Genomic DNA, 22012 nt, shown 5'->3' on the forward strand with positions numbered 1-22012 from the left:
GGAGAAGAAATTGGGTTATGCGGTTTTATTCTGCTCTATATTCATATGTGTTAGTTTTCCCCCATTTTTATATGTTGAGACAAACAACCATATTAAATCAAGCTTTCATTAGTAAATTACATGTAGAGTATTATCACCAAGTTAAAATATGATAGTAGTTTGCATGATGAAATATTCGGTCTCCACACATAATCATAAACTGAAACTCTTTACTAATCAGTATGATAAATACTAATCTACGTCAGCTATGTACACTGAAAACAAAACGTGCCATATTTAAGGTAATAGTTGGCTTCAGCCCTCTTTTTCTTTTTCAGCAGTGACCATCACCTAGTTCCATTACTCACACTGCTGGGTAGCTAGCTTTGCTGTGGTGATAGCAACATCATTATATTAGTGTATAATTTTTCTTTCATGGTAAATTAATGCTCTCTTTGTTACTTTTCTTTTATAGAGCATTGTTTCTGTATTTATTAGAATTTATTTCCAGAATTGGTTAATTCGTGTATTTTAATGTTTTACTGGGATAATGTTTAAACTTAGTATTCAATCTTTTCTTTTTCAAACAGAAATGGTAAAGGAATTATTTGAAATTCTTCATTTTAAAGTGCTCCTTCATCTATATTTAAGTTTGGAAGACATGGAAAGGACATTGCGAGAAACTGCCCTAAGTGTGGAGCATAAAGGGTATAACTGTTTTGCTTGCTTCATTATCAGCCGAGGAACACCATTTTCAGTCCTAGCAACAGATGCTGCAGTAGCAGGGATTACATTTGAGAAAATAAAAAAGCTTTTCATAGGAGAAGCATGCCTTGGTCTTCTTGGTAAACCAAAACTGTTTTTTATTCAGAATTATGTTGCATCAGAGAGCGCAGATGCATGTCTGGAAACAGATGGATTAAAAAATGAATATGTTCCCTTGGAGAATGCGGCAGGAAACACTGTTGCAAGTGAAGCTGACATCTTGTGGTGCTACTGTAAGGCAAATGTCTGTATTCTGGATCAGAAACCATGGCAGAAGTCATTATACCTTTGTCATCTTATCGAAACTCTCCAGAAGTGTCAAACCAGGTATGTAAAACTCACTGATGCAGTTTTTTTAAACTAGCTAGTCATACAAAATCAAAATGTAGAAATGAGGTTATTGATATTTCTTTAGTTGTGGTATTGAATTATATTTATGCATGCCGATCAGTGAAAAGTAGGTGTCGTTGTATCCAGGATACTTATTTCCATAGCATGGCAGTCAGTAATGGCTAAGACTGCAGTATTTTGTGGAGTGTACATTACAGTTTTGCTGAAGTGAATTTTGCCTTAATCACTGTGATATTACATAAAGGTGTAATGAAAAAATAAAATAGTTAAGAAGTTACCTATCCTCATGTTTTTTTTTTTGATAACATTAATCTGCATTCCATTTTTTAGTCTCTTAATTTTTTGACTTTATTTATAGTTAATGAAATCAAATAAAATACTACTCTTGTTTGAATGTATTTTGTTGCAGCTTTTCTGCACATTTCATTTTCCTCTAATTATGTTGCACAGAATGAACTGATTATAATTTTGATGCATATATCATACAGTTCTTAACTCCAGTCTCCTCACCACTACTGGATCTGCATCTTTCGTACCATATGTCACATTAAACATACATACTGCAGGACCACTGAATGTTGCTTTAAAACTGGAAATTGCCATGCTACTCCTAATGTGCTCATTCTTTCATTATAAAATCTTTAACTTACAGGTAACAGTCTTCCAGTTGCATAATATGGTTGTACAGCTCAGTTATGGTGCCAGCTTGGTGATATGATCAATCTCAAGGGTATTTTCCTTGCACAAGCATGCATTTTTTTTTTGTTGCCTTTAAGTCTGTCAGGCAGGTTTTGACACCAGCAGTGAATGCTTTTGTGTGTTTTATCCTTGCCACAGTTAACCACACTGTGTTTGTGGTGCCTGTGCTTTTTTGAAACCTGTACCTTTTAGTATGTTGCAGAAACCTTACCACAGTGCAGCCCAGCCAAACCTGCTCTCCAAAGTCATCCTATTCCACTTTTTGCAGTTATGCACCCAGTCTCCTAACTTTGTTGTGGCACTTTGCTTAGCTACTGTCTCACTCTTGGGTGTCATTCCACTCCTGTCTTTGCAGTTAAGCACTCCCATTGTTCTCTTTACTTTATTTTGGCACTTGGGTTAATTAATGTCTTACTCATGAGTTTGTTCTTGCTTTTGAACAACCCCCATAGTTTGTTACTTTCATAGCATTTATTCAGTCTGCTCATAATGTTCAGCATTTCCACTGCTGCAGTAGCCTTTATGCTTTATGGGCTATGTCTTGCTGTAAGACACAACAACTGACCAGCTTTCAAAAGCTCAGGCTCCTACCAGCTGATTTGCCAGCTCTGTGATGGGAAAATCAACAGTCAGCATGTCTTTAGTACTTTCTTGCTGCCTTGTGAAGAAGCAGCTCAGAGGCTTCACTGAGAGCAGCAGCCTGCCTTCATCTCCTTTCCGGAAGGCAAGTCCTTGGGGTAATCCTTCATGACAAAAATGTAGATGTTCTTCGTGTTTCACTGTTGCAGATATCCCACTTGGGTTATCCTGCCAGGGTAAGCCCTCAGTCGGCCCGAATACCAGAAGCTTAGTATTTCTGCGTTAGTTGCTGTCGCTCCAGGACTGACGTTCGGTCATCAGTGGTAAAAAAACAGGCAGCCAACGACATTACATCAGTCTTTCTTGCTGAGGAGCCCGAAGCAGAAGCAGTTCACATGAGTGCCGGTCGGCTGCTACCTCTGATTTCATTTACGAAATTGAAGTTGAAGTCTTTTAAAGCTAAGTACCCCATTGGGGATCCTTTTTTCTTGCTCTAACCAATGTCAGAAAAAGTTAACAATTGTCTTGCCTGTGGAAAGCAAATACCACACCGAGATTTCCATTCTAACTGTGTCACCTGTTTAGGCCCAGACCACGACGTCCCTCGCTGCCAGTTTTGTGCTTTGTTTAACGCCCGAACTATACATCGTTGGGCCCTTATCATAGCTAAATACTTTCACTCTCGATATCCATATTCTGAAATGGCTACGGTAAGCCATCTGACTACCGATCTTCTGAAAAAATGTAAGGATAAAGACAGAGACAAACCGCACAGGTCCAAAACTGCCGCCGATGCTTCCGTTAAGCTAGTTGCCAGTTTGCCGGTACTCAGTGAGGCACTTTCACAGCCCCTGATGCCTGCTTCGATGGATTTGCAAGCCACTACCGAGACCGGTTTGGAGTCCAGTATGCCGCGAGACTCTTCTTTGATTACGGAACCTGTGGATGTCTCTACCTTGGATGGGTCTGGAGCCACTGTGCAGGCACTGGCTTCTGAAGAAGTTCTTCGCACTACTGATATTCGACACAAACCGACAACTTCTTTTGCATCTTCAGTTCTTTTCTAAAACTACTGAGTTTTTAAAGCTCAGAGTACGAACTACGCCTAAAAAAAAAACAACAACCCAACCTCAAGGGCCTGCTTCCATGCCTCAATCTCAGATGCTTAAAATGACGGAAGACCTTATCATGCTGATTAGGGGAAGCCAGCCTACCCCTGCTAAAAGGGAAAAGAGACTTGTCCCCAGCAGGTTTATCTGACCAAGAGTCCGACGACTCTGAGGTTTCTGATTATGAAGACATGCGCTTATCTGCTTATGAGGATTCAGATGCAGAGGAATCCATTCCTTCTGCCTCTCCTCCAGAGGATTTTTCTTTTGGTGAAACCCTACATACCTTGGGAGAGCATTTCCATTGGGAATGCCAGGATTATCCTCAGTCCAAAAAGGGACTCGGGGAATTTTTAGATTTAGCAGAACACAGACCCTTAGCTATTCCTCCTGTTCTGGATGTTGTGGATGATGTTTTTATGGAATCTAGTCTAACTCCTGATGCTCTACCTCCTGTTCCCAGGAAACCTGACAGGTACTACAGAGTCCCTAACTCACATAAATTTCTTTTGAAAAATTTTACTTCTGGCCCAGAGGTCATCTCCCAAGGGCCTAAGGGAATAAAAGCAACCACAGCTAAGAATCCCACCCCCTCGGACAGGGATTCCCGAGCTTTAGACAGATGGGGTAAAAAAGTATACACTTCTGCAACTCTTGCCATTAGAGCATTAAATTGTCAGTTCCACATGCTGAAATACCAGCAACATACTGTGTAACTTATTTATCAAAAACGATCTACCTTCGCTGAAGAATTAAAGGAGATTATGCATTCTGCAAGCCAAGTTAGTAAGCATACCCTGCAATGTGGGTTTGACTCCCTAGAAGCATCCTGCAGGGCAGCAGTCACAGGTTCTGTACTTACAAGACATGCTTGGCTTAAGGAACAGACCTTGCCAGGCCATGTCAAATCAAAATTGTTGGACGCACCACTGAACAAACACAATTTGTTTGGCACCAAAGCAGAAGAGGTTCTAAAAAAGATGGAAGAAAAAGCTAAGTTTGTGCAGGCAGTTAAAGACTTTTTGCAAGTCCAGCCTCCAAGATTCAGTAGACATTGCCCCTCAAAACATTGGTCTTTACCAGCCCCCTCAAGGCCACCTCAGACAAGACCTAGGGGAAGCAGACCACCCAGACAACAGTCTCAGGGTATGCATAGATCTAAGCAATGGAGTACCTCCACTTCTAAAACAGGGAGTGCTAAGCCACCCCCTTTTGTAAAGAATTCAGAATGACTTTTCAACTTTACCTCTTACCTCTCCCCATTTGCTTGTGCCCCCCAGCAAAAAACTGGGCCTCCATCACCAGCGATCGATGGGTCCTCAACACAGTGTCTTAGGGGTACATATTTTATTTCCACACACTGCTAACCTCAAAAGGATTCCCAGATCTTCCTTCAAACCAGTGGGCAGAGGCACAAAACCAAGTTCATTCCCCGCTCTACATGAGGGCAATTCAGCCTGTTCCTGCAGACCAGATAGACCAAGGTTTCTATTCCAGACTTTTCCTGGTACCCAGAAAAGAGAGAACCTGGCAACTAATCCTAGATCTGTCCATTCTAAACACCTTCTTGGTGGTACCAAAATTCAAAATACTCACCCTGCAGCAGCTTCTTCCCATGCTATCCAAAGATGCCTGGGTAGCCACTCTAGACTTAAAAGAGGCTTATCTGCACATCCCAATCAGAGACTCTTGCAGGAAATATCTACGTTTCAGGGCAGGATCTGTGCATTATCAGTTCTCTGCACTTCCCTTTGGTTTATCCACTGCTCCCAGAGTTTTGACAAAATGCTTGGCTCCTGCCATTGCTTTTTGCAGACAAAGAAATATTCAAATTTACTCTTACTTGGATGACTGCCTGATTCAGGCAGACAGTCAGGAAAAGCTGTTACAGCAGCTGACATTTGTAAAATATCTACTGACCTCACTGGGGTACACTATAAACGAAAAGAAATCCAAACTAGTCCCCAGTCAGAAAATTGTATTCCTGGGAGCAAGCCTGGACACAGCATCCAATATGGCATTCCTTACTCCAGAAAAACAAGCCTATCTGACAGGCTACTTCTCCCAACTGGCCAGCAGAACCCAGTTATCCGCAAGGAAAATCCTGCAAGCTCTAGGGTTCATGGCCTCCTGCATTCTACTAATTCCATATACCAGACTGCATATGAGGAAACTTTAGTGGTACTTAAAAGTCTTTGGTGTCAACATTCTCAGGACCTGGAAACTATTTTACCTATGATACCTTGTCTAAAGAAAGATTTTCTTTGGTGGGCAGCAGCATGCAACCACAACAAGGGACTTCCCTTTTCACAACCCCACGCCACCCAGACCCTAACCACAGATGCATCAGTCTATGCCTGGGGTGCACACCTGGATGGCAGGTGCATTTAGGGCCACTGGAGCCCAAATCAAATTCATCTGCACATCAACCAAAAAGAGATGCTAGCTGTTCAGCACGCTCTTGACAGCTTTCAGACCCCTACTCTCTCTGGGGCCTCTACTAATCAAAACAGACAACACCACAGTAATGTGGTACATCAACAAGCAGAGAGGAACCCACTCTTACCCACTATGCAGGCTAACCATGACTCTTTGGCACACAGCTTCAGCCATACAGATTCACCTGCTAGCACCATTTCTGCCAGGCAACCAAAACTCTCTGGCAGATAACTTAAGCAGAAATCTCCTAGACCCACACGAGAGGCAATTAAACCAAAGCACCTTCAGCCTTGTAACCCAGAAATGGGGTACCCCGGAGGTGGGCCTATTTGCCTCCCACAGCAACCACCAGCTCAGCAAATTCTGCACCAGGGAACCTCACAGCAAGGCCTGGAAAGTGGATGCCCTATCCTTCCAGTGGGTAAACCTCTCGATCTATGCATTTCCCGCTCTACCTCTTCTTACAAGAGTGTTACTCAAAATAAGGGAGGAAAGACCAAGGGCAATCCTGATTGCCCCAGACTGGCCACACCAACACTGGTACCCACTATTGCACAACCTGTCACTGTTGCCTCTATGGCACTTCCCTCCGATTCCAACTCTCCTGATGCAGCAAAAGGGAGAGTTCTTGCATCTAGAATTGCAGACCCTGAATCTGGTAGCATGGTTTATTCCTTGACCTTTCCTCCAGTGGCCTGCCTAAGTAAGCAAGTCCTGGACATTATACGTGAAGCCAGATGACCCAGCACTAGAAAATCCTATGCTGACAGGTGGAAAAGGTATTGCTCCTGGATCCAGGATAAAGGAGCTCAACCAGCACAGCCCTCCTTACCTCTCATCCTGGATTACCTAGCAGACCTGCTTCACAGGGGCCTATCCTTCTCTTCTATTAAAATCCATGCCTCTGCCATCTCTGCTCATTACAGCACAGAGCCACCTTTATCCCCCCCCCCCCATCAAGCAGTTCCTTAGAGGGGCTAACAACTTAAGGCCACCCAGAACAGAGCCCCTACTCCTGCTTGGGACCTTAACTTTGTGTTGGAAAAGCTCACACTACCCCCTTTGAGCCTGCAGCTTCAGCAGAGTTAAAATTCCTCTCTGGGAAAACAGCCTTGCTTCTGGCAATCACTTCAGCTAGGAGAGTGCCTGAGCTACAAGCACTCATGGCTGTGGAACCCTTCATCATTTTCCATGCAGACAGGATCTCCCTCAGGACTAACCCAACTTTCATGCCTAAAGTAATGTCCAGTGTGGCTGTCAACCAGTCTATTCATTTGCCCACCTTTTTCTCTACACCTCAAAATAAGGGAGAAAGGATCCTGCACTCTTTAGATGTGCACAGACAGCTCAGATTCCACGTGGATAGGACTAAGTCCTTTAGGAAGTCTGACCAGTTACTGGTCAGCATTGCAGCAGGGGCAGAGGGCAAGGCCATATCAAAACAAACCATTTTCAAATGGATAGCACCCTGTATCCATTTCTGTTACAAACACCATGGGAAACCACCCCCACAGGGGGTCAGAACACATTCCACTAGGACAACTGCCACGTCTGCAGCTTTTCTGAGAGGGGTTCCTACCAGGGATGTCCTGGAGGCTGCAACATGGATGTCTGTTCACACCTTCACCAAGCATTTTACCACCTGCCTATCTTTTCCAAATCCAGGGCAGGCTTTGCAACTGTAGTCCTGCAGGGCATTCTAGCCAGCCCGAATTCTTCTTGACTGCCTCCACCCATTTCTTCAGCTTTGGGAATCAACCCAAGTGTGATGACTGCAGCAGTGAAACACGAAAAACATAGTACAGTTGTGTACACTTACCATAAATGTAGATGTTCGAGTGTATTCACTGTTGCAGTCCTGGTTTCCCACCCTCCATCCCCCTTGTCTCTGTCTCTCTCCCTTCCTCACTTCTTACTGTGATATTTAGTATTTACTTTTTGCTGGTGTTATTCCACCATAACTTAGCATCCTATTTGGGGGCTCCTAACATTTGGGGCAAGAAAAACTGATGTAATGGCATCGGCTGCCTGTTTTTATACCTCTGACTACCTGACGTCAGTCCTGGAGTGACAGCAACCGATGCAGAAATACTAAGCCTCTGGTATTCGGGCCAAATGTGTGCTACCCCTGTCAGGATAACCCAAGTGTGATGACTGCAACAGTGAATACACTCTAACATCTACATGGTAAGTGTACACAACTGTACTTTAGTAGATATTTTTTTGTATTAAAAAGTAAGTGTTTTTTATTTTTGAAAATAGGATTTGATCCCTTTAAGAAACCCAGTATTTCTGTAGTACTGTCTGTTTCCTGTCTGGAGCCACTGCTTTTGCCATCAGCTATTTTGGGGACCCTTATTTATGAACAAATGTACTGCTTATGTGCACTTTGAAAGTTTTATTTAAAAGTTCTGTGTGTTACATTTTTTTATTTTGGCACAGATGACTATGGGGCATGTTGTACTTGTGTTCACGTTGTGGCAGCTTATGTGTCATTTGTTTGTCAGACTTATTTTATTTCTTAGGGGGTGTCTGACAATGTTTTAGTGTACTTGCTTGTGCCTTACTATGTTTTTGGGAATATTATGTGACAGGAAGTGTATTCTTGTTTCTACTTATATTATTTTAAATTTATTGTGCATGCATAATAAACTTCCTTGTATAAGACCTTAACTTTGATAAGCATACCTCATGGAAGGCATGTTGTGCAGTAAACCTATGAGACCAGTAAACCAGTTGCACTACTGCAAATATTATCTTTGCTTAATCTTCTCTTCTTCCTTTTCATGAGCTGGAGGTACTGCTTCCCTGATAAATGTTGTTCCTGTGCGAGTAGATATTCACGAAAGGCCAACAAGGTTCCAGTAGTGCAGGCATCTCATCCTCTTAAATTCCTGTCTTCCACTCTCCTAACCTGCTTTGTCTTCTCCTATCTTCCAATCATTTTATCTGTCTTATGCTTGTATTGCACTACACATCTTCTGCCTCCTGTTCCAGCAGTAGGAACCTCTCTCTGCAGTTCCAACTTTCCATCTACCTTACTGCATGTGATACAAGAACCACATGAGCATCCGCTGATAGCATTACTTCAAACACACATTATTCTTAGACAGGGAACACATCCTTCACCCAGAAGAAACTCCTAAAGTAAATTATTGTACGTTTTTTTTCCATATTGAAATCTAGCATTTAGCAGTGTATCTTACTGTAGACCATAACTTGCCACATGCTGGAGGATACAAAGCTAGTACTAACTGCTCTGTAACTCTGTTTTACAATTGGTTTACTGCTTCCACTGTTTAAAGAAATGCTCCTCTACAGTTATACAGGACAAGCCCTGCTACAGGCCTTTAATTTAACTGTAAATCATGCAAGTTAATTATCTCTTTAACTACATATTACCTGTGTCTGTCAACTTTCTGTCAGTTGTTTTTTGCTGTCATTTCTCAGTTGTGCAGGCTCAGCTCCATTCACCCTCACTATGCTCAGGTTTACTCTGCTCCCCTACCCTCCTGTACCTCCATTTCTCACCCACCTCCACTGCAACTACATTTACTCTAACCAGGCTTCACCTCTGCCCTCTCTCATCCTGTTAAACCATTCCTTCTACATCCCTAACTCATTCTTCCAATAGACAAAAATGATCTTATCTCTCAACAGCTGTAGTATCAGATTATAAACTGTCAATACATCCACTCCTTAAACACCTCTGTAATAGTCCCTATTCCCCCAACCTTTAACAACCTACTTTTCTTGCCCTCACTCAGTATAGAAGCCTCCGATCACTAAAACCTGAACCTGTAATCTGAATTGTCTCTACCTCATATAGCAACATGACATACTTGCACCTGTTTCTTCTTGTAACTGTACTGCTACTCAACCATCTAACTTCCTTTTCTCAGAATTTTACTAACACTGCCCACTCCACCTCACTTACCTCCCTTATTACTATTTCCAGTTCCTTAAAATAGTCCATTCTACTGCATTGCACTGTAACCCGTTCACTTAACACAGTTTCTGCCATTTACCACTACAAATTCAAAATCAGACAAGCAATGCATTAACTTTCTCACTTTACAACCAAAAGCAGATAGTTGTTTCTCCACTGTCAATGTACCCCACTAAATCTAATATTAGGTGGCGATATTCATTCTAACCCAGGCCCCACTCCATCAACAGATCCCACTAAAGCACCCCAAACCTCCCTTCCATCCTACATAATCCATTACTCTAAATTAAAGTCCTTCTTAAGTGTGCATTACATGAACATTAGGAGTATCTGTAACAAATTAACTGAACTTCATGGTTGGATAAGCCAGCATTCCTGTAACATTCTTATTATAGAAACCTGGCTAAAACAAAACATCAGAGATGAAGACATTTCTATACATAGAAAAGACAGAAGTCATAAAAGAGCAGGTTGATTCACAGCCATTTTCCAAAATATTCTTCACCTCACCCTCTCCCCTCAAATACCACCACAATTCAGTTATGCCAAATTCCTCTTTGTCCCTCAAACTAAACCTTTACAAATCCATATCCATCACTGACATTTTTATCCACTGTGGCAATAATGTCAGTACAACTGAAGATTTCCTATCCTGGATCACTGTCAACATTTCCCTTGAGAAACTAATTTTATGTGATTTTAACACAGACTTGCAGAACATTAGCTCAGAAACTACCCCCGATGCCATCAATCTGTTTGGCCTCACCCAAATAATTAAGTCTCCCACCTATTATCCCAATAATCAGAACAAAGGTATCATCATTGATTGGATCCTCATCTCCTAATACCATCTCCACATCTGGCACACTGGCACCCTAAATGACCACATCCCCACTTTCTTAACTACAGCACAACAGTCTACCCACAGAATCTGTCACATAAATGAAATGCACAACCTCTCCCATGTCAACAAAAACACTTGTATCTCTAATTTTAAACTCTGCAACTGGAATCACCTAAAACAACCACCTCTAGAGGATGATGTTGATAGGTTTAACAAAGTCTTACTAGACATTCTAAATGACCTGACCCCACTGAGAAGAAAATGTTAAGGCCACTTCTGCCCTATGGCTATCCAAAAACATTAAGTCTCTCAGGAGCCAGAGAGACCAAGCCTGGAAAACATGGACTAAAAGTAAAACCCAACCCAACCTACAGACACCTCAGGAGTTGCTCTAAATATCTCATCCAAACTGACAAGAAAACGTACTACTCCAGCCTACAAAATAATAACCTCAAAAACCCAAAAGATCTTTGGACTACAATAAACAAAAATCTAACCATAGGTAGCTCCACTCAGCCAGACTCTACAATAAATAACTCTAACAATAATGAAACCACTGCCAGCACCTTCAACTATCCCGTCATACAATCTGTCCCATCCATACCTAATAGCCATTCTACTCCTGCCCACCAACTCTCTGTGGACAATAACTCCTAACCCCACACTTTCTCTTTTTAACCTATATCAATCTCCACTGTCAAAAAACTCCTACTTAAGCTAAAACCCACCACCCTAGCCCCAGAGAGCCTTTCTCCAGAATATTTACAGCTGTCAGCTGAAGCATTCTGCTACCCTGTCTCCATTCTCATAAACCTCTCACTCGCTGAATCATATGTCCCTCTAATCGGGGAAAAATATTACATATTATCCCTACATAAAGGAGGTAACACAGCTTTAACTCACTAATTATAGACCCATCACCATACTCTCTCCTCTGTTTAAACTACTTGAAAAATGTATATAGTCACAATTTAGCCTCAACATCACCCAAAACAGATTTTTTGTCTTTTGCCCAACATTGGTTCTGTTCTTACCAGAGTACTACTAAAGCCCCCCTAAACTTCACCCCCGCAAATAGGCTCACACAGAAATAATGGTCTGTTTGTATCAGCCTCTTTCTTTAATTTTCCAAAGCTTTCAACACCATCTGACATCCAATGCCACAAAACAAACATATCAACCTAGGCCTCAATAGCTCCTCCTTGTCTAGATTCTAAAGCTACCTCTCCTGCAGACAACAAGCTGTGAAATGGCAAAACCAGTTTTCATCTTTTCTCCCTCTATCCACTGGCGTCCCTTAGGGCTCAGTTCTTGCTTGCATTCTTTTTAACATCTTCATTATTGAACTCTCACAACACACTAAATCTGTCTTAGTAGTGCAGTGAGCAGATGACTCCACCTTAATGTGCCACTGCAGTGACCTTGCTAACCTTTAAAAAAATCAAACAGGAATCTTTCACAACAGTTGACTCTTGACTTGTTAATTCCTAACTACACATGAACCCCAACAAAACTAAGCTCATCCTAGTCATACCTAAAAACTCAGAAGCTCAAAAATATTTTTTCACCTCTTCTAACAACACCAGTATTGAGCTCATCCCTCACACCAAGCTATTTGCAACTGATTGTCTAAAGTTTAGACAATAAACTGTCTAATCTGTAACTGCACTAGAAATGCTTTACTTGCAGTAATATATTTATAACCGTCTCATTCTCATCCCTTATACAATTAGTTAGTATTGTCTTTATTGTATAGTACTCATTCTCCCTTCTAAACCCTCAGCTTTGCCATTTATGTATATTGTCTTTTTTTGTGGAGATTTTCTCCCTGGGCCTTTGCTGAAAAAGGGTCTTGCACCCAGTTGCACTACCTCAGTCAACAAATTAAGTAAATAAGTAAATAAATTATGCTGCTTGTGTGAACATTTTGACAACTTACCTCCAGACACCCAAGCCAGATTCCTCGCACATATGGCAAGTGCCAAGGCCCAAGAAACCATACCAAACCAAGATAAAGGGCTAGCACAAGTGGAAGTTGCTGAAAAATGTCAATTTAATAAATATTCATATCAAAACAACTTAGGAGTGTAAACCACCCCAGGTCAGCACAAAAGTGCCCTGTTAGAAATAAGCAAACCAGTTTTGGCTGTATTAGCCTCCTTCAGTGCATAAATCAAACTAGAAATAACCTAAATTACCTCTGGACCTAGTTATTCCAGCAATTCTAGCTGTAACTAGAACATCCTCTCTGGTCATAACACTGATACCCAGCTCCTGCTGGTCTGTTGTGTGGAGTTTGTAGAAAGCAAAATCTTCTTACCAGAGAGCACTTGCCAACTATGCCGACTTAGTCTTCACCTCAGCCGATAGTGGGTGACTGTGTAGTGGCCTGGAACACCGCACTGTATTCAGTACCTGTTAAGCAGGTCTGCCTAAAATATTCCTAAGGAAAATGTGTGAGAGGATTCTGACATAGACAGAGACAAGGCTTTGTCTCCTTGCAGTTTCTCTAACCAGTTCTCTGTGGACAGTAGCTGTTGGTCTTCACATCCTCCTTTGGAAGAATTCTTCATTTCAAGTTTTATTGTTAGGATGTTTGGGATTTTTTTAGGGGGGGCAAAAGTTCCCCCTTAGTTGATGAGATGATATTATATGTTCCCTCATTTTATACTGGAAATGAGGTACCGCAATTTTCCTTTAAAAATAATACATCTTTGAAGAGGCAACTCTGTTATAAGAATTGTGGACAAATACAGGGTATCTCATCGCAGAGACAAGGCACATATATGCATAGGCAGTGTAATATATGTGTGTGTGTGTATATATGTATGTATGTATATATATACACATATATATATGTATATATATATATATATGTATATATATATATATGTATATATATATATATATATATATGTATATATATATATATATATATATATATATATATATATATATATACATATATATATATATATATATATATATATATATACATATATATATATATATATATATATACACACATACATACATGGGCCATCTTTGTTCATCCTCAGCTACAGTATTCCATAAAGTAACTCTTTGCTGATTGCTCTTCTAAAAATCTAGGCTACTATTGTTTCTGCACTACATGTGGGGCATATATAGGTAAGACTAATTGCACATTCAGGGAACGTAGACAGGAACACATTCAGGATATTAGGAATAAAAAAAGAAACAAATGCTTTAGCAAAACACATTATGACTTCAAGGTTCTCAGCATATGTTTACATTTTTTGTTCTGGAACTGATTGATGAGAATGAGAAGGGGAGGCAATATGAGAATTAGAACTGAAGCCTGTGAACAAAAACGGATCTTATATTTCCAAGCTGAAAGAGAACCTGGCTTAAATGAAGCAGTATCTTTGAAACCTTTTTTTTATATACTCGCCCCTTTAAGCACTAGGTTGTTTTTTGTTCTATCATTACCATTAATTAATTGCATATGTTTGCTGTTGTTTGATTGGTTGATCTATTTAAATTTGTGCATTTTGCTTTTTGTAACTGTCTGATGAAGAGGGCTTGTACCTTGAAAGCACTTACCATTTGTTTTATTAAATGGTTTTATTCAGCCTACTTGGGACTTTGCTTTGATTTATTTTCTTCTATATGTACCACTGGTGCTCAAATATTTGTGAGAGTTAATAGCCTCTGGCCTTTCGTACTCCTTTACAAGGTACATTTTGTGGCCGTTTAAGCGTCTGCCCACAGATGATTTACTTTCTTTAATGTTTTAGTAAAATACTTTCACTAAGGAGAGTTATACCAGAGACCGTTGCGCTAACATGTTGTTCCTTCCGAAAATCTCAACTTTATGCTGGAAATGTTAGCCACATCTCCATTTGAACCTGCACATTTAACAGACTTTTGAGGTACATTACATGGAAGACTCGTCTGCTCATTGTTCTGTCATCTGCAAGAGTATGAGTTGTAAACTTTCATGGTGGGTGAACCCTGTTTGTCCCTCATAGGGACAGGATTTTATTAAGAACAAATCCCTCATTGAAGCCAAAGGTGGATGTTCTTCATCTCACATTGCTGCAGTCCTTACACTTGGGTAGTCCGCTGTCCTCGGTCGGCCCGAATATCAAAGTATTAGGCTGACGTCGGTCACATCGCTTAAGACTGACATCAGGACGTCAGGGTACAAATGCGCATGACCGACGTCATATCCTCAGTCTTTTTTGCCGCATGGTCCGATGCAGAAGCAGCGTTGCAAGTGCCGTTCGGCGTTCTGAAATTTTTCGAATTCGGAGTTTCAGACCGAGTCAAAGTTGGCTAAGTACCCCGTTGGGGAATATTTTAGTTTTTTCTTGCCTCAGTGGTTTACCGGATGTCAGAAAAAGTGAATAACTGTATTTCTTGTGGGAAGCAGATACCGCATAGGGATTATCATACTTTGTGTATTCCTTGTTTGGGGCCTGAGCACGACGTTGTTGGGTGTCGCTTTTGTGCTAGGTTCAATAAGCACACTATTAAGCGAAGGTTAGATTGTGCCAGGTTGGTCTTCGGGAAGCGGTGCAATTATAATATGCCGTCGGATGCTCCGGCGCCCGCTTCTTCGAAGAAGCGCAAGGACAAAGCAGCTAAACCCAGGCAAGAAGAGTCGTCCGTACCGGACGCCGGTTCTTTAGAGGCGTCAGTGGAACCGGTGGTTCCGCCGGAGGCTTCTCTGGAGTCCCAAGGGGAGACTTTGATTTTGCAGGATGTGGCCTCTCAGGAGGCAGGTCAGGCTGAAGGGGCTTCTCAGGTTACTGTACTCCCCTCCCTTCCTAGGGTGGTTAGGCCCTCTCCTTCTGTTTCCAAGGCTTCTCCCAGAGGCAGGCCAGGTTTAGCTTCTGTTGGTGTCACTCCTAGTTCAACAGGATCTGTGCCCAAGAAGCACATGCTTAAAATGGCAGAAGATTTAATTACTTTGATTAGGGGTTCTTTGCCTCCTCCTGATAAGAGGCCTAGGGTGGAACCAGAGTTGGGGAGTTTTGAGCAGGCTTCGGATGTTTCAGAGTCTTCGGCTGAAGACTTGCAGGAGTACTCTCCTTATTCTGATTCTGATGCAGATGATTCGACTCCTTCTGCTTCTCCTCCAGAGGATTTTTCTTTTTCAGAGACTCTTCATTCCATGAGGGAACATTTTAAGTGGGAAGGTCAGGACTTCTCTGATTCCAGGAAAAGGCTTAGGGAATTTTTGCTTTTGCCCCAGCATAGGCCTTTGGCTATACCACCTGTTCTGGATGTTGTGGAAGATGTGTTTGCAGAGGCTTCACTTAATCCTGATTCTTTGCCTCCTGCTCCTGTTAAACCGGATAGGTATTACAGGGTGCCTGAGGCTCATAAATATCTTTATAAGAGTCCTAGGGCGGACCCAGAAACTGTTAGTCAGGGACCTAAGGGTGTCAAGGCCTCTGTTGTAAAAAATCTGGTTCCTCCAGATAAAGAGGCCAGAGCTTTGGATAGATGGGGAAAGAAAGTTTATACTTCTTCCACCTTAGCTATGAGGGCTTTGAATTGCCAGTTTCACATGTTGAAATATCAAAACTATCTTCTTTCTCAATTGAAGTCTAAGGTAGATGCTCTGGCGGAAGGCATTGAGTGTAAAGAATTCCAAGATTTGGTACATGTCTCTGAACAGGTGGGTAAGCATTCTTTACAATGTGGTTTTGATGCTGTACAGGCCTCGTCTAGGGTGGCTGCCACTGGGTCAGTTCTTCGCAGGCACGCCTGGCTGAGGGATCAGAATTTATCTGACCATGTTAAGACAAGGATTTTGGATGCTCCTTTACAGTCTGATGTGTTGTTTGGTTCACCTGTGGAGTCAGTCTTGAAGAAAATGGAAGACAAGGCTAAGTCTATGCAGGCTGTTAAAGATTTTTTGCAAGTTCAGCCTCCGAAGTTTAGTAGGAATTGGCCTGCTAAGAGGTGGACGTACCCTTCTTATGATTCACAGTCTAGGGGTAGATCTAGGCGTGGTAGGGGCAGAGCTCAGAGCTCCTTCAGACCTAGAACAGGGAGTTCACCTGCACAATCTTCGGGTGAGGGCAGGGGCCAGTCCTTTCGTAAACAGGCCCAATGACCTACCTTTTCAGCTGCCAGATCCTTCTTGCCTGGCAGCACCTTTGGGAGGAAGGTTGGCACTCTTCAAGGAAAATTGGAGTTTGATTACCCAAGACAGATGGGTATTGGATATCATACACCAAGGTTACAAGTTTTATTTCCATACCTTGTCTCCTTTCAAAGGCATGCCGGACGTTCCTCCTCAGCAAAGACCAGAGGCTCACAAACAAATTTCTCTGCTGCTTCAAATAGGGGCCATACAACCGGTCCCTCTGCCAGAAGTGGGCCTAGGATTTTATTCTCGCCTGTTCCTAGTACCAAAGAAGGGGAACACGTGGAGACCAATTTTGGATTTATCTATCCTCAACACTTATCTGGACATTCCCAAGTTCAAAATGTTGACGTTACAACAGCTTTTACCTCTGCTGGGCAAAGATCATTGGATGGTGACTCTGGATCTCAAGGAGGCTTACCTTCATGTTCCTATCAGGCTAAGTTGCAGGAAGTATCTGCGTTTTTTGGGCTGGGACTTCTCATTATCAGTTCTCTGCATTGCCCTTTGGCTTATCTACTGCACCCAGAGTATTCACGAAGGTTCTGGCTCCAGTGATAGCTTTCTTCAGGCTAAGAGGAATACAGATCTATCCTTATTTGGACGATTGCCTGATTCTGGCCCAAGGAAAGGACGAACTTCTTCATCATTTACAGTATGTGATAGCAGTGCTAAGATGCCTGGGGTATTCTGTGAACGAAATAAAGTCCAGTCTAGTACCCTCTCAGGACATGTGCTTTCTGGGTGTGAGACTGAATACAGCATCCCAGATGGCCTTTTGACCCCGGACAAACAAAAGAATCTTTCCCTTTACTTCCATCAATTGTCTCATCAGTCCAGGCTGACTGCAAGGACAGTCCTTCAAGCCTTGGGGTTCATGGCATCTTGTATTCTGGTGCTTCCCAATGCCAAACTGCATATGAGGAAGCTGCAATGGTATCTCAAAAATGTATGGACACAGCACTGCCAAGATATGGACACTGTTATTCAGATAATACCTTGCATTCAAAAGGAATTTTTGTGGTGGGCTCAGGAATGTCACCTAAACAAGGGACTCTCTGTGACCCGGCCAGAGGCGAGTCAGATTCTAACGACAGATGCCTCAGACAAAGCTTGGGGAGCTCATCTAAATGGAAAGTGGGTACAAGACACGTGGCCTGCCAGACTTCAACATCTACATATCAACTTGAAGGAGATGTTAGCAGTCCAATTTGCATTAATAGCTTTCAAGGATTTACTTCTTCCAGGGCAGGTGTTGGTTCTAACAGACAACACAACTGTCATGTGGTACATCAACAAGCAAGGGGGAACACATTCTTATCCTCTATGCAGACAAGCAATGATTTTGTGGGAGACTGCTCTCAGTTTACAGCTAAATCTTCAGGCAAGATTTCTGCCGGGAGCACAGAACTCCTTAGCAGATGTGTTGAGCAGACAAATTATGGATCCCCACGAGTGGAAATTGGATCCTCATGTATTTCAGAAATTGACAGTGTTATGGGGAACTCCAGACATAGATCTGTTCGCTTCTCCACTAAACTACCAGCTGCCAAAGTTTTGCACAAAAAGGTTTCATCCCACAGCTTGGAAAGTGGATGCTCTTTCATTCAATTGGAGCAATCTTCATGTGTATGCCTTTCCACCTCTGCCTCTCCTCCCAAAGGTACTCCTGAAGGTCAGACAGGACAAACCAAAGATGATTTTAATAGCTCCAGATTGGCCTCGACAGCACTGGTACCCATTACTGAGAAGTCTGGTACGGGAGCCTCCATGGCCTTCGCCTTCGATTCCACACCTGCTATCTCAGGAGAACAGTCATTTACTCAATGTCAAACTTCACTCTCTTCACCTAACAGCCTGGCATATTCTGTTTTAAACCCTGGAGGGTCGCAGCTTCCACAGCAAGTTTTGAATGTTATTTTGGAGGCCAGAAGGCCTAGTACAAGGAAAGTGTACGCAGATAAATGGAAGAGATTTTTATTTTGGAGTACAGCAAAGGAATTTGATGTTTCTAAGCCTAATTTAAGTGTGGCTCTTCAATATCTTACTGAGTTACTGGACAAAGGTTTGTCCTTCTCTTCTATTAAGGTTCATGCTGCAGCAATTTCTGCTCACTATGACTGTGACCCACCATTGTTTTCTCATCCTTTGTTTAAGCAATTCCTTAGAGGGGCAAAGAATATAAGACCCCCACGTAGAGCTCCTACTCCTGCTTGGGATCTCAATTTTGTGTTGGAGAAACTCACTCTACAACCTTTTGAGCCTGCAGCTACTGCCGAGTTGAAATATTTATCATGGAAGACTGCTTTTTTGTTGGCCATTACCTCTGCAAGAAGGGTTTCTGAATTACAGGCCCTTATGGCGGTTGAGCCTTTCTTAATTTTCCATAAGGATAGGGTATCTTTGCGTACTAATCCTTCCTTTATGCCTAAAGTGGTTTCTAGTGTGGCTTTAAACCAAACTATTCATTTGCCTACTTTTTATGCAAACCCCAAAATAAAGGGGAAAAGATTTTGCACACTTTGGATATACACAGGCAGTTGCGATATTATTTGAGCAGAACTAAAGGGTTCAGGCAGTCTCAGCAGTTATTTGTTTCATTTGCTTTGGGTTCTCAGGGCAAGCCTGTGTCAAAACAAACTATTTCTAAGTGGATTGGGTTTTGTATTGCTTTCTGTTATTCCCATCATGGTAAGGAGATTCCAGCTGGGATTAGGCCTCATTCCACTAGGGCTACTGCCACTTCTACAGCTTTTTTAAGGGGAGGCAACTAAAGATATTTTGGAGGCAGCTACTTGGAGTTCAGTGCATACTTTCTCTAAGCATTACCACCTTCCACTTTACTCTAAATCTAGGGCTGGTTTTGCCACTGCAATTTTACAGGGCATTTTGGCAGCTCCTACTGCTTTATAGTTTTGCCATCCTCCCTTACCTCTGCTTTGGGATTCTACCCAAGTGTAAGGACTGCAGCAATGTGAGATGAAGAACATAGTACAGTTTTGTACCTACCATAAATGTAGATGTTCGAAGATCCACATTGCTGCAGTCCAGTTTACCCTCCCTCCTTCCCCTCTGTAGTTAGAGGTGGTTGTGTGGTTTGGGTTGTAAATATTGTGGATATTGTATATATTGTACATATGATTAGTGCAAGGGTGGTTGGTTGTTTTTTGCTGTCTTTTGGTTTTGACCTTTCTTTTTAGGGTCTTCTGACATCTGGGGCAAGAAAAGACTGAGGATATGACGTCGGTCATGCGCATTTGTACCCTGACGTCCTGATGTCAGTCTTAAGCGCCGTGACCGACGTCAGCCTAATACTTTGATATTCGGGCCGACCGAGGACAGCGGACTACCCAAGTGTAAGGACTGCAGCAATGTGGATCTTCGAACATCTACATTTATGGTAGGTACAAAACTGTACTTTTCAGTGTGTACTTGAATCAGGCCAGGAATCTAGCAGAGTTCTGTCCTTATCCTCAGAACCAAGGAGAAAGGATTCTATGTACTGTGGACATGTGTAAGTGGCTCAGGTACTATCTTGACAAATGCAAGTCTTTAAAAAAAAAATAGCTGAGCAGCTATTTATTTTTTATGTTGGAACTAAGAAAGGACAACTGCATTAAGGCAGATTATTTCCAGATTGTCCTTGGCTATTGATTTTTGTTAAACTCTCCATGGTAAACCAGTTGCAGGTAGTATAAAGGTGCAGTGTACCAGAGACGCGTCATCTTTGATGGCATATTGGAAAAGGATAGACTCTAGAGGCTGCTGCATACCTTTACAAGTCATTTCAAAATTGATTCCTTTTCTTGATCCAGGAGTGGCTTTCTAGGACCATTCTCCAAGGGATCCTGGATCCATATCCTTCCTTCTCCCAGGTTGTATAGGCTTTGGTAAGCATCCCATATAGCCTAAAGATTACGCCAGCAGTGGGAATGATGAGCACAGTACAATTGTATAAGGTACACTTACCCATAACAGTAGAGGTTCAATTTCCTCACTACTGCAGTAGGTGTACCCACCCATCTGCCATCCCCCTACCATTGTATATAGTTTTTCTTGGGAAATAGTTTGGTGGTGGTTTCAGGTTTGTTTACTTCAGGATGAGTATGCTGCTACTTTACTTTTAGGCAAGAAAGTCTTGAAGATTTTCAACTCTGACTGCTGATTTTCCCTCCACAGGGCTGAACAATTTGCAATCATAGTGAAAGTGAGGGAGGGAGCCAGAAATTTAGGAAGCTGGCTGGTTGTTGTGTCTTGTTGCAAGACACAATCCATGTAGCCTAAAGGCTATTGTAACAGTGAGGAATTTGAACATCTTAAGTTGTGGATAAGTGCACCTTTACCTTACATAACTGTACTTTCTGGATGTACCCTCATGCATCTGAATAATCTTATGACTGCATTCCACATGGATACTTCTGCTGCTGAAACCCCATGCAGCAAGTGTTGGATCTTGAAATAAACTGTAGGTCTTACATTCAGATGTTTTATGTAGTGTCCACCATATTATTATTCATGGTATTGTCTTCCTGTTTTCTGGGTCATTGTACCAGGAACATGCATCATGTTTCCTTCCATCCCTACCAGCATAAATGTACATTTGATGGACATTAGGATAGCTTACCTAAATGCCATGGGCGTCTACAGTGTTCAAGCTGTCCCACAACATGCTAGTGATCCTGGAATCTTGGTTTGAGTCTTCTACCATAAGATAAGAAATACAACTGCTGGCCCACATCATTTGTTGCATGAGTTGCACATGCTAATTTAGTTGAGATTACTCTATCTACTAATAAAGCAAAAGGTAAATGCACTGTTAAAACTTAAATGTCTGTGCTGGTCTTGTGACAGAGAAACTAAAAGCAAACAAAAATATTTAAATGTTTTACTGGTGTACCATGGTTACTCACGTGTGTAAGAGCTGACATCAGTGACAGTACTTCATACCTTATTTCTCCACAGTTTTCAATTAAATTTGATTATAGCTCCTCCCAAGATGTGGTCCTTTGTTTTCAGATTTTTGCATAGCAGTGTCCCACCTTCCTAGTTAGTGGGCTAGGCCACTTCACAGCTGGCACTTAGGGATAGCATAGGCTTCAGAGAAGGATTAATCAGATCTCTGCATTAATCCAAGGGGTTAGAATTGTTTTGCA

At 42.0% G+C, this 22012-nt stretch overlaps 1 protein-coding gene across 2 annotated transcripts in view; it reads left to right on the top strand.

Moving 5' to 3' along the window:
- The window catches only part of CFLAR (CASP8 and FADD like apoptosis regulator), a 764637-nt gene that overhangs the window by 639808 nt on the left and 102817 nt on the right, over window positions 1-22012 (top strand). For both annotated transcript variants that reach the window (XM_044075821.1, XM_044075822.1), the window contains one exon: window positions 570-1071. In XM_044075821.1, the coding sequence (XP_043931756.1) occupies window positions 570-1071 (502 nt within the window). The remainder of the gene's footprint in view (window positions 1-569; window positions 1072-22012) is intronic.

The sequence above is a fragment of the Protopterus annectens genome, chromosome 6.part1, assembly GCF_019279795.1.
Source record: "Protopterus annectens isolate FY-2018-M chromosome 6.part1, PAN1.0, whole genome shotgun sequence".
NCBI lineage: Eukaryota > Metazoa > Chordata > Ceratodontiformes > Protopteridae > Protopterus > Protopterus annectens.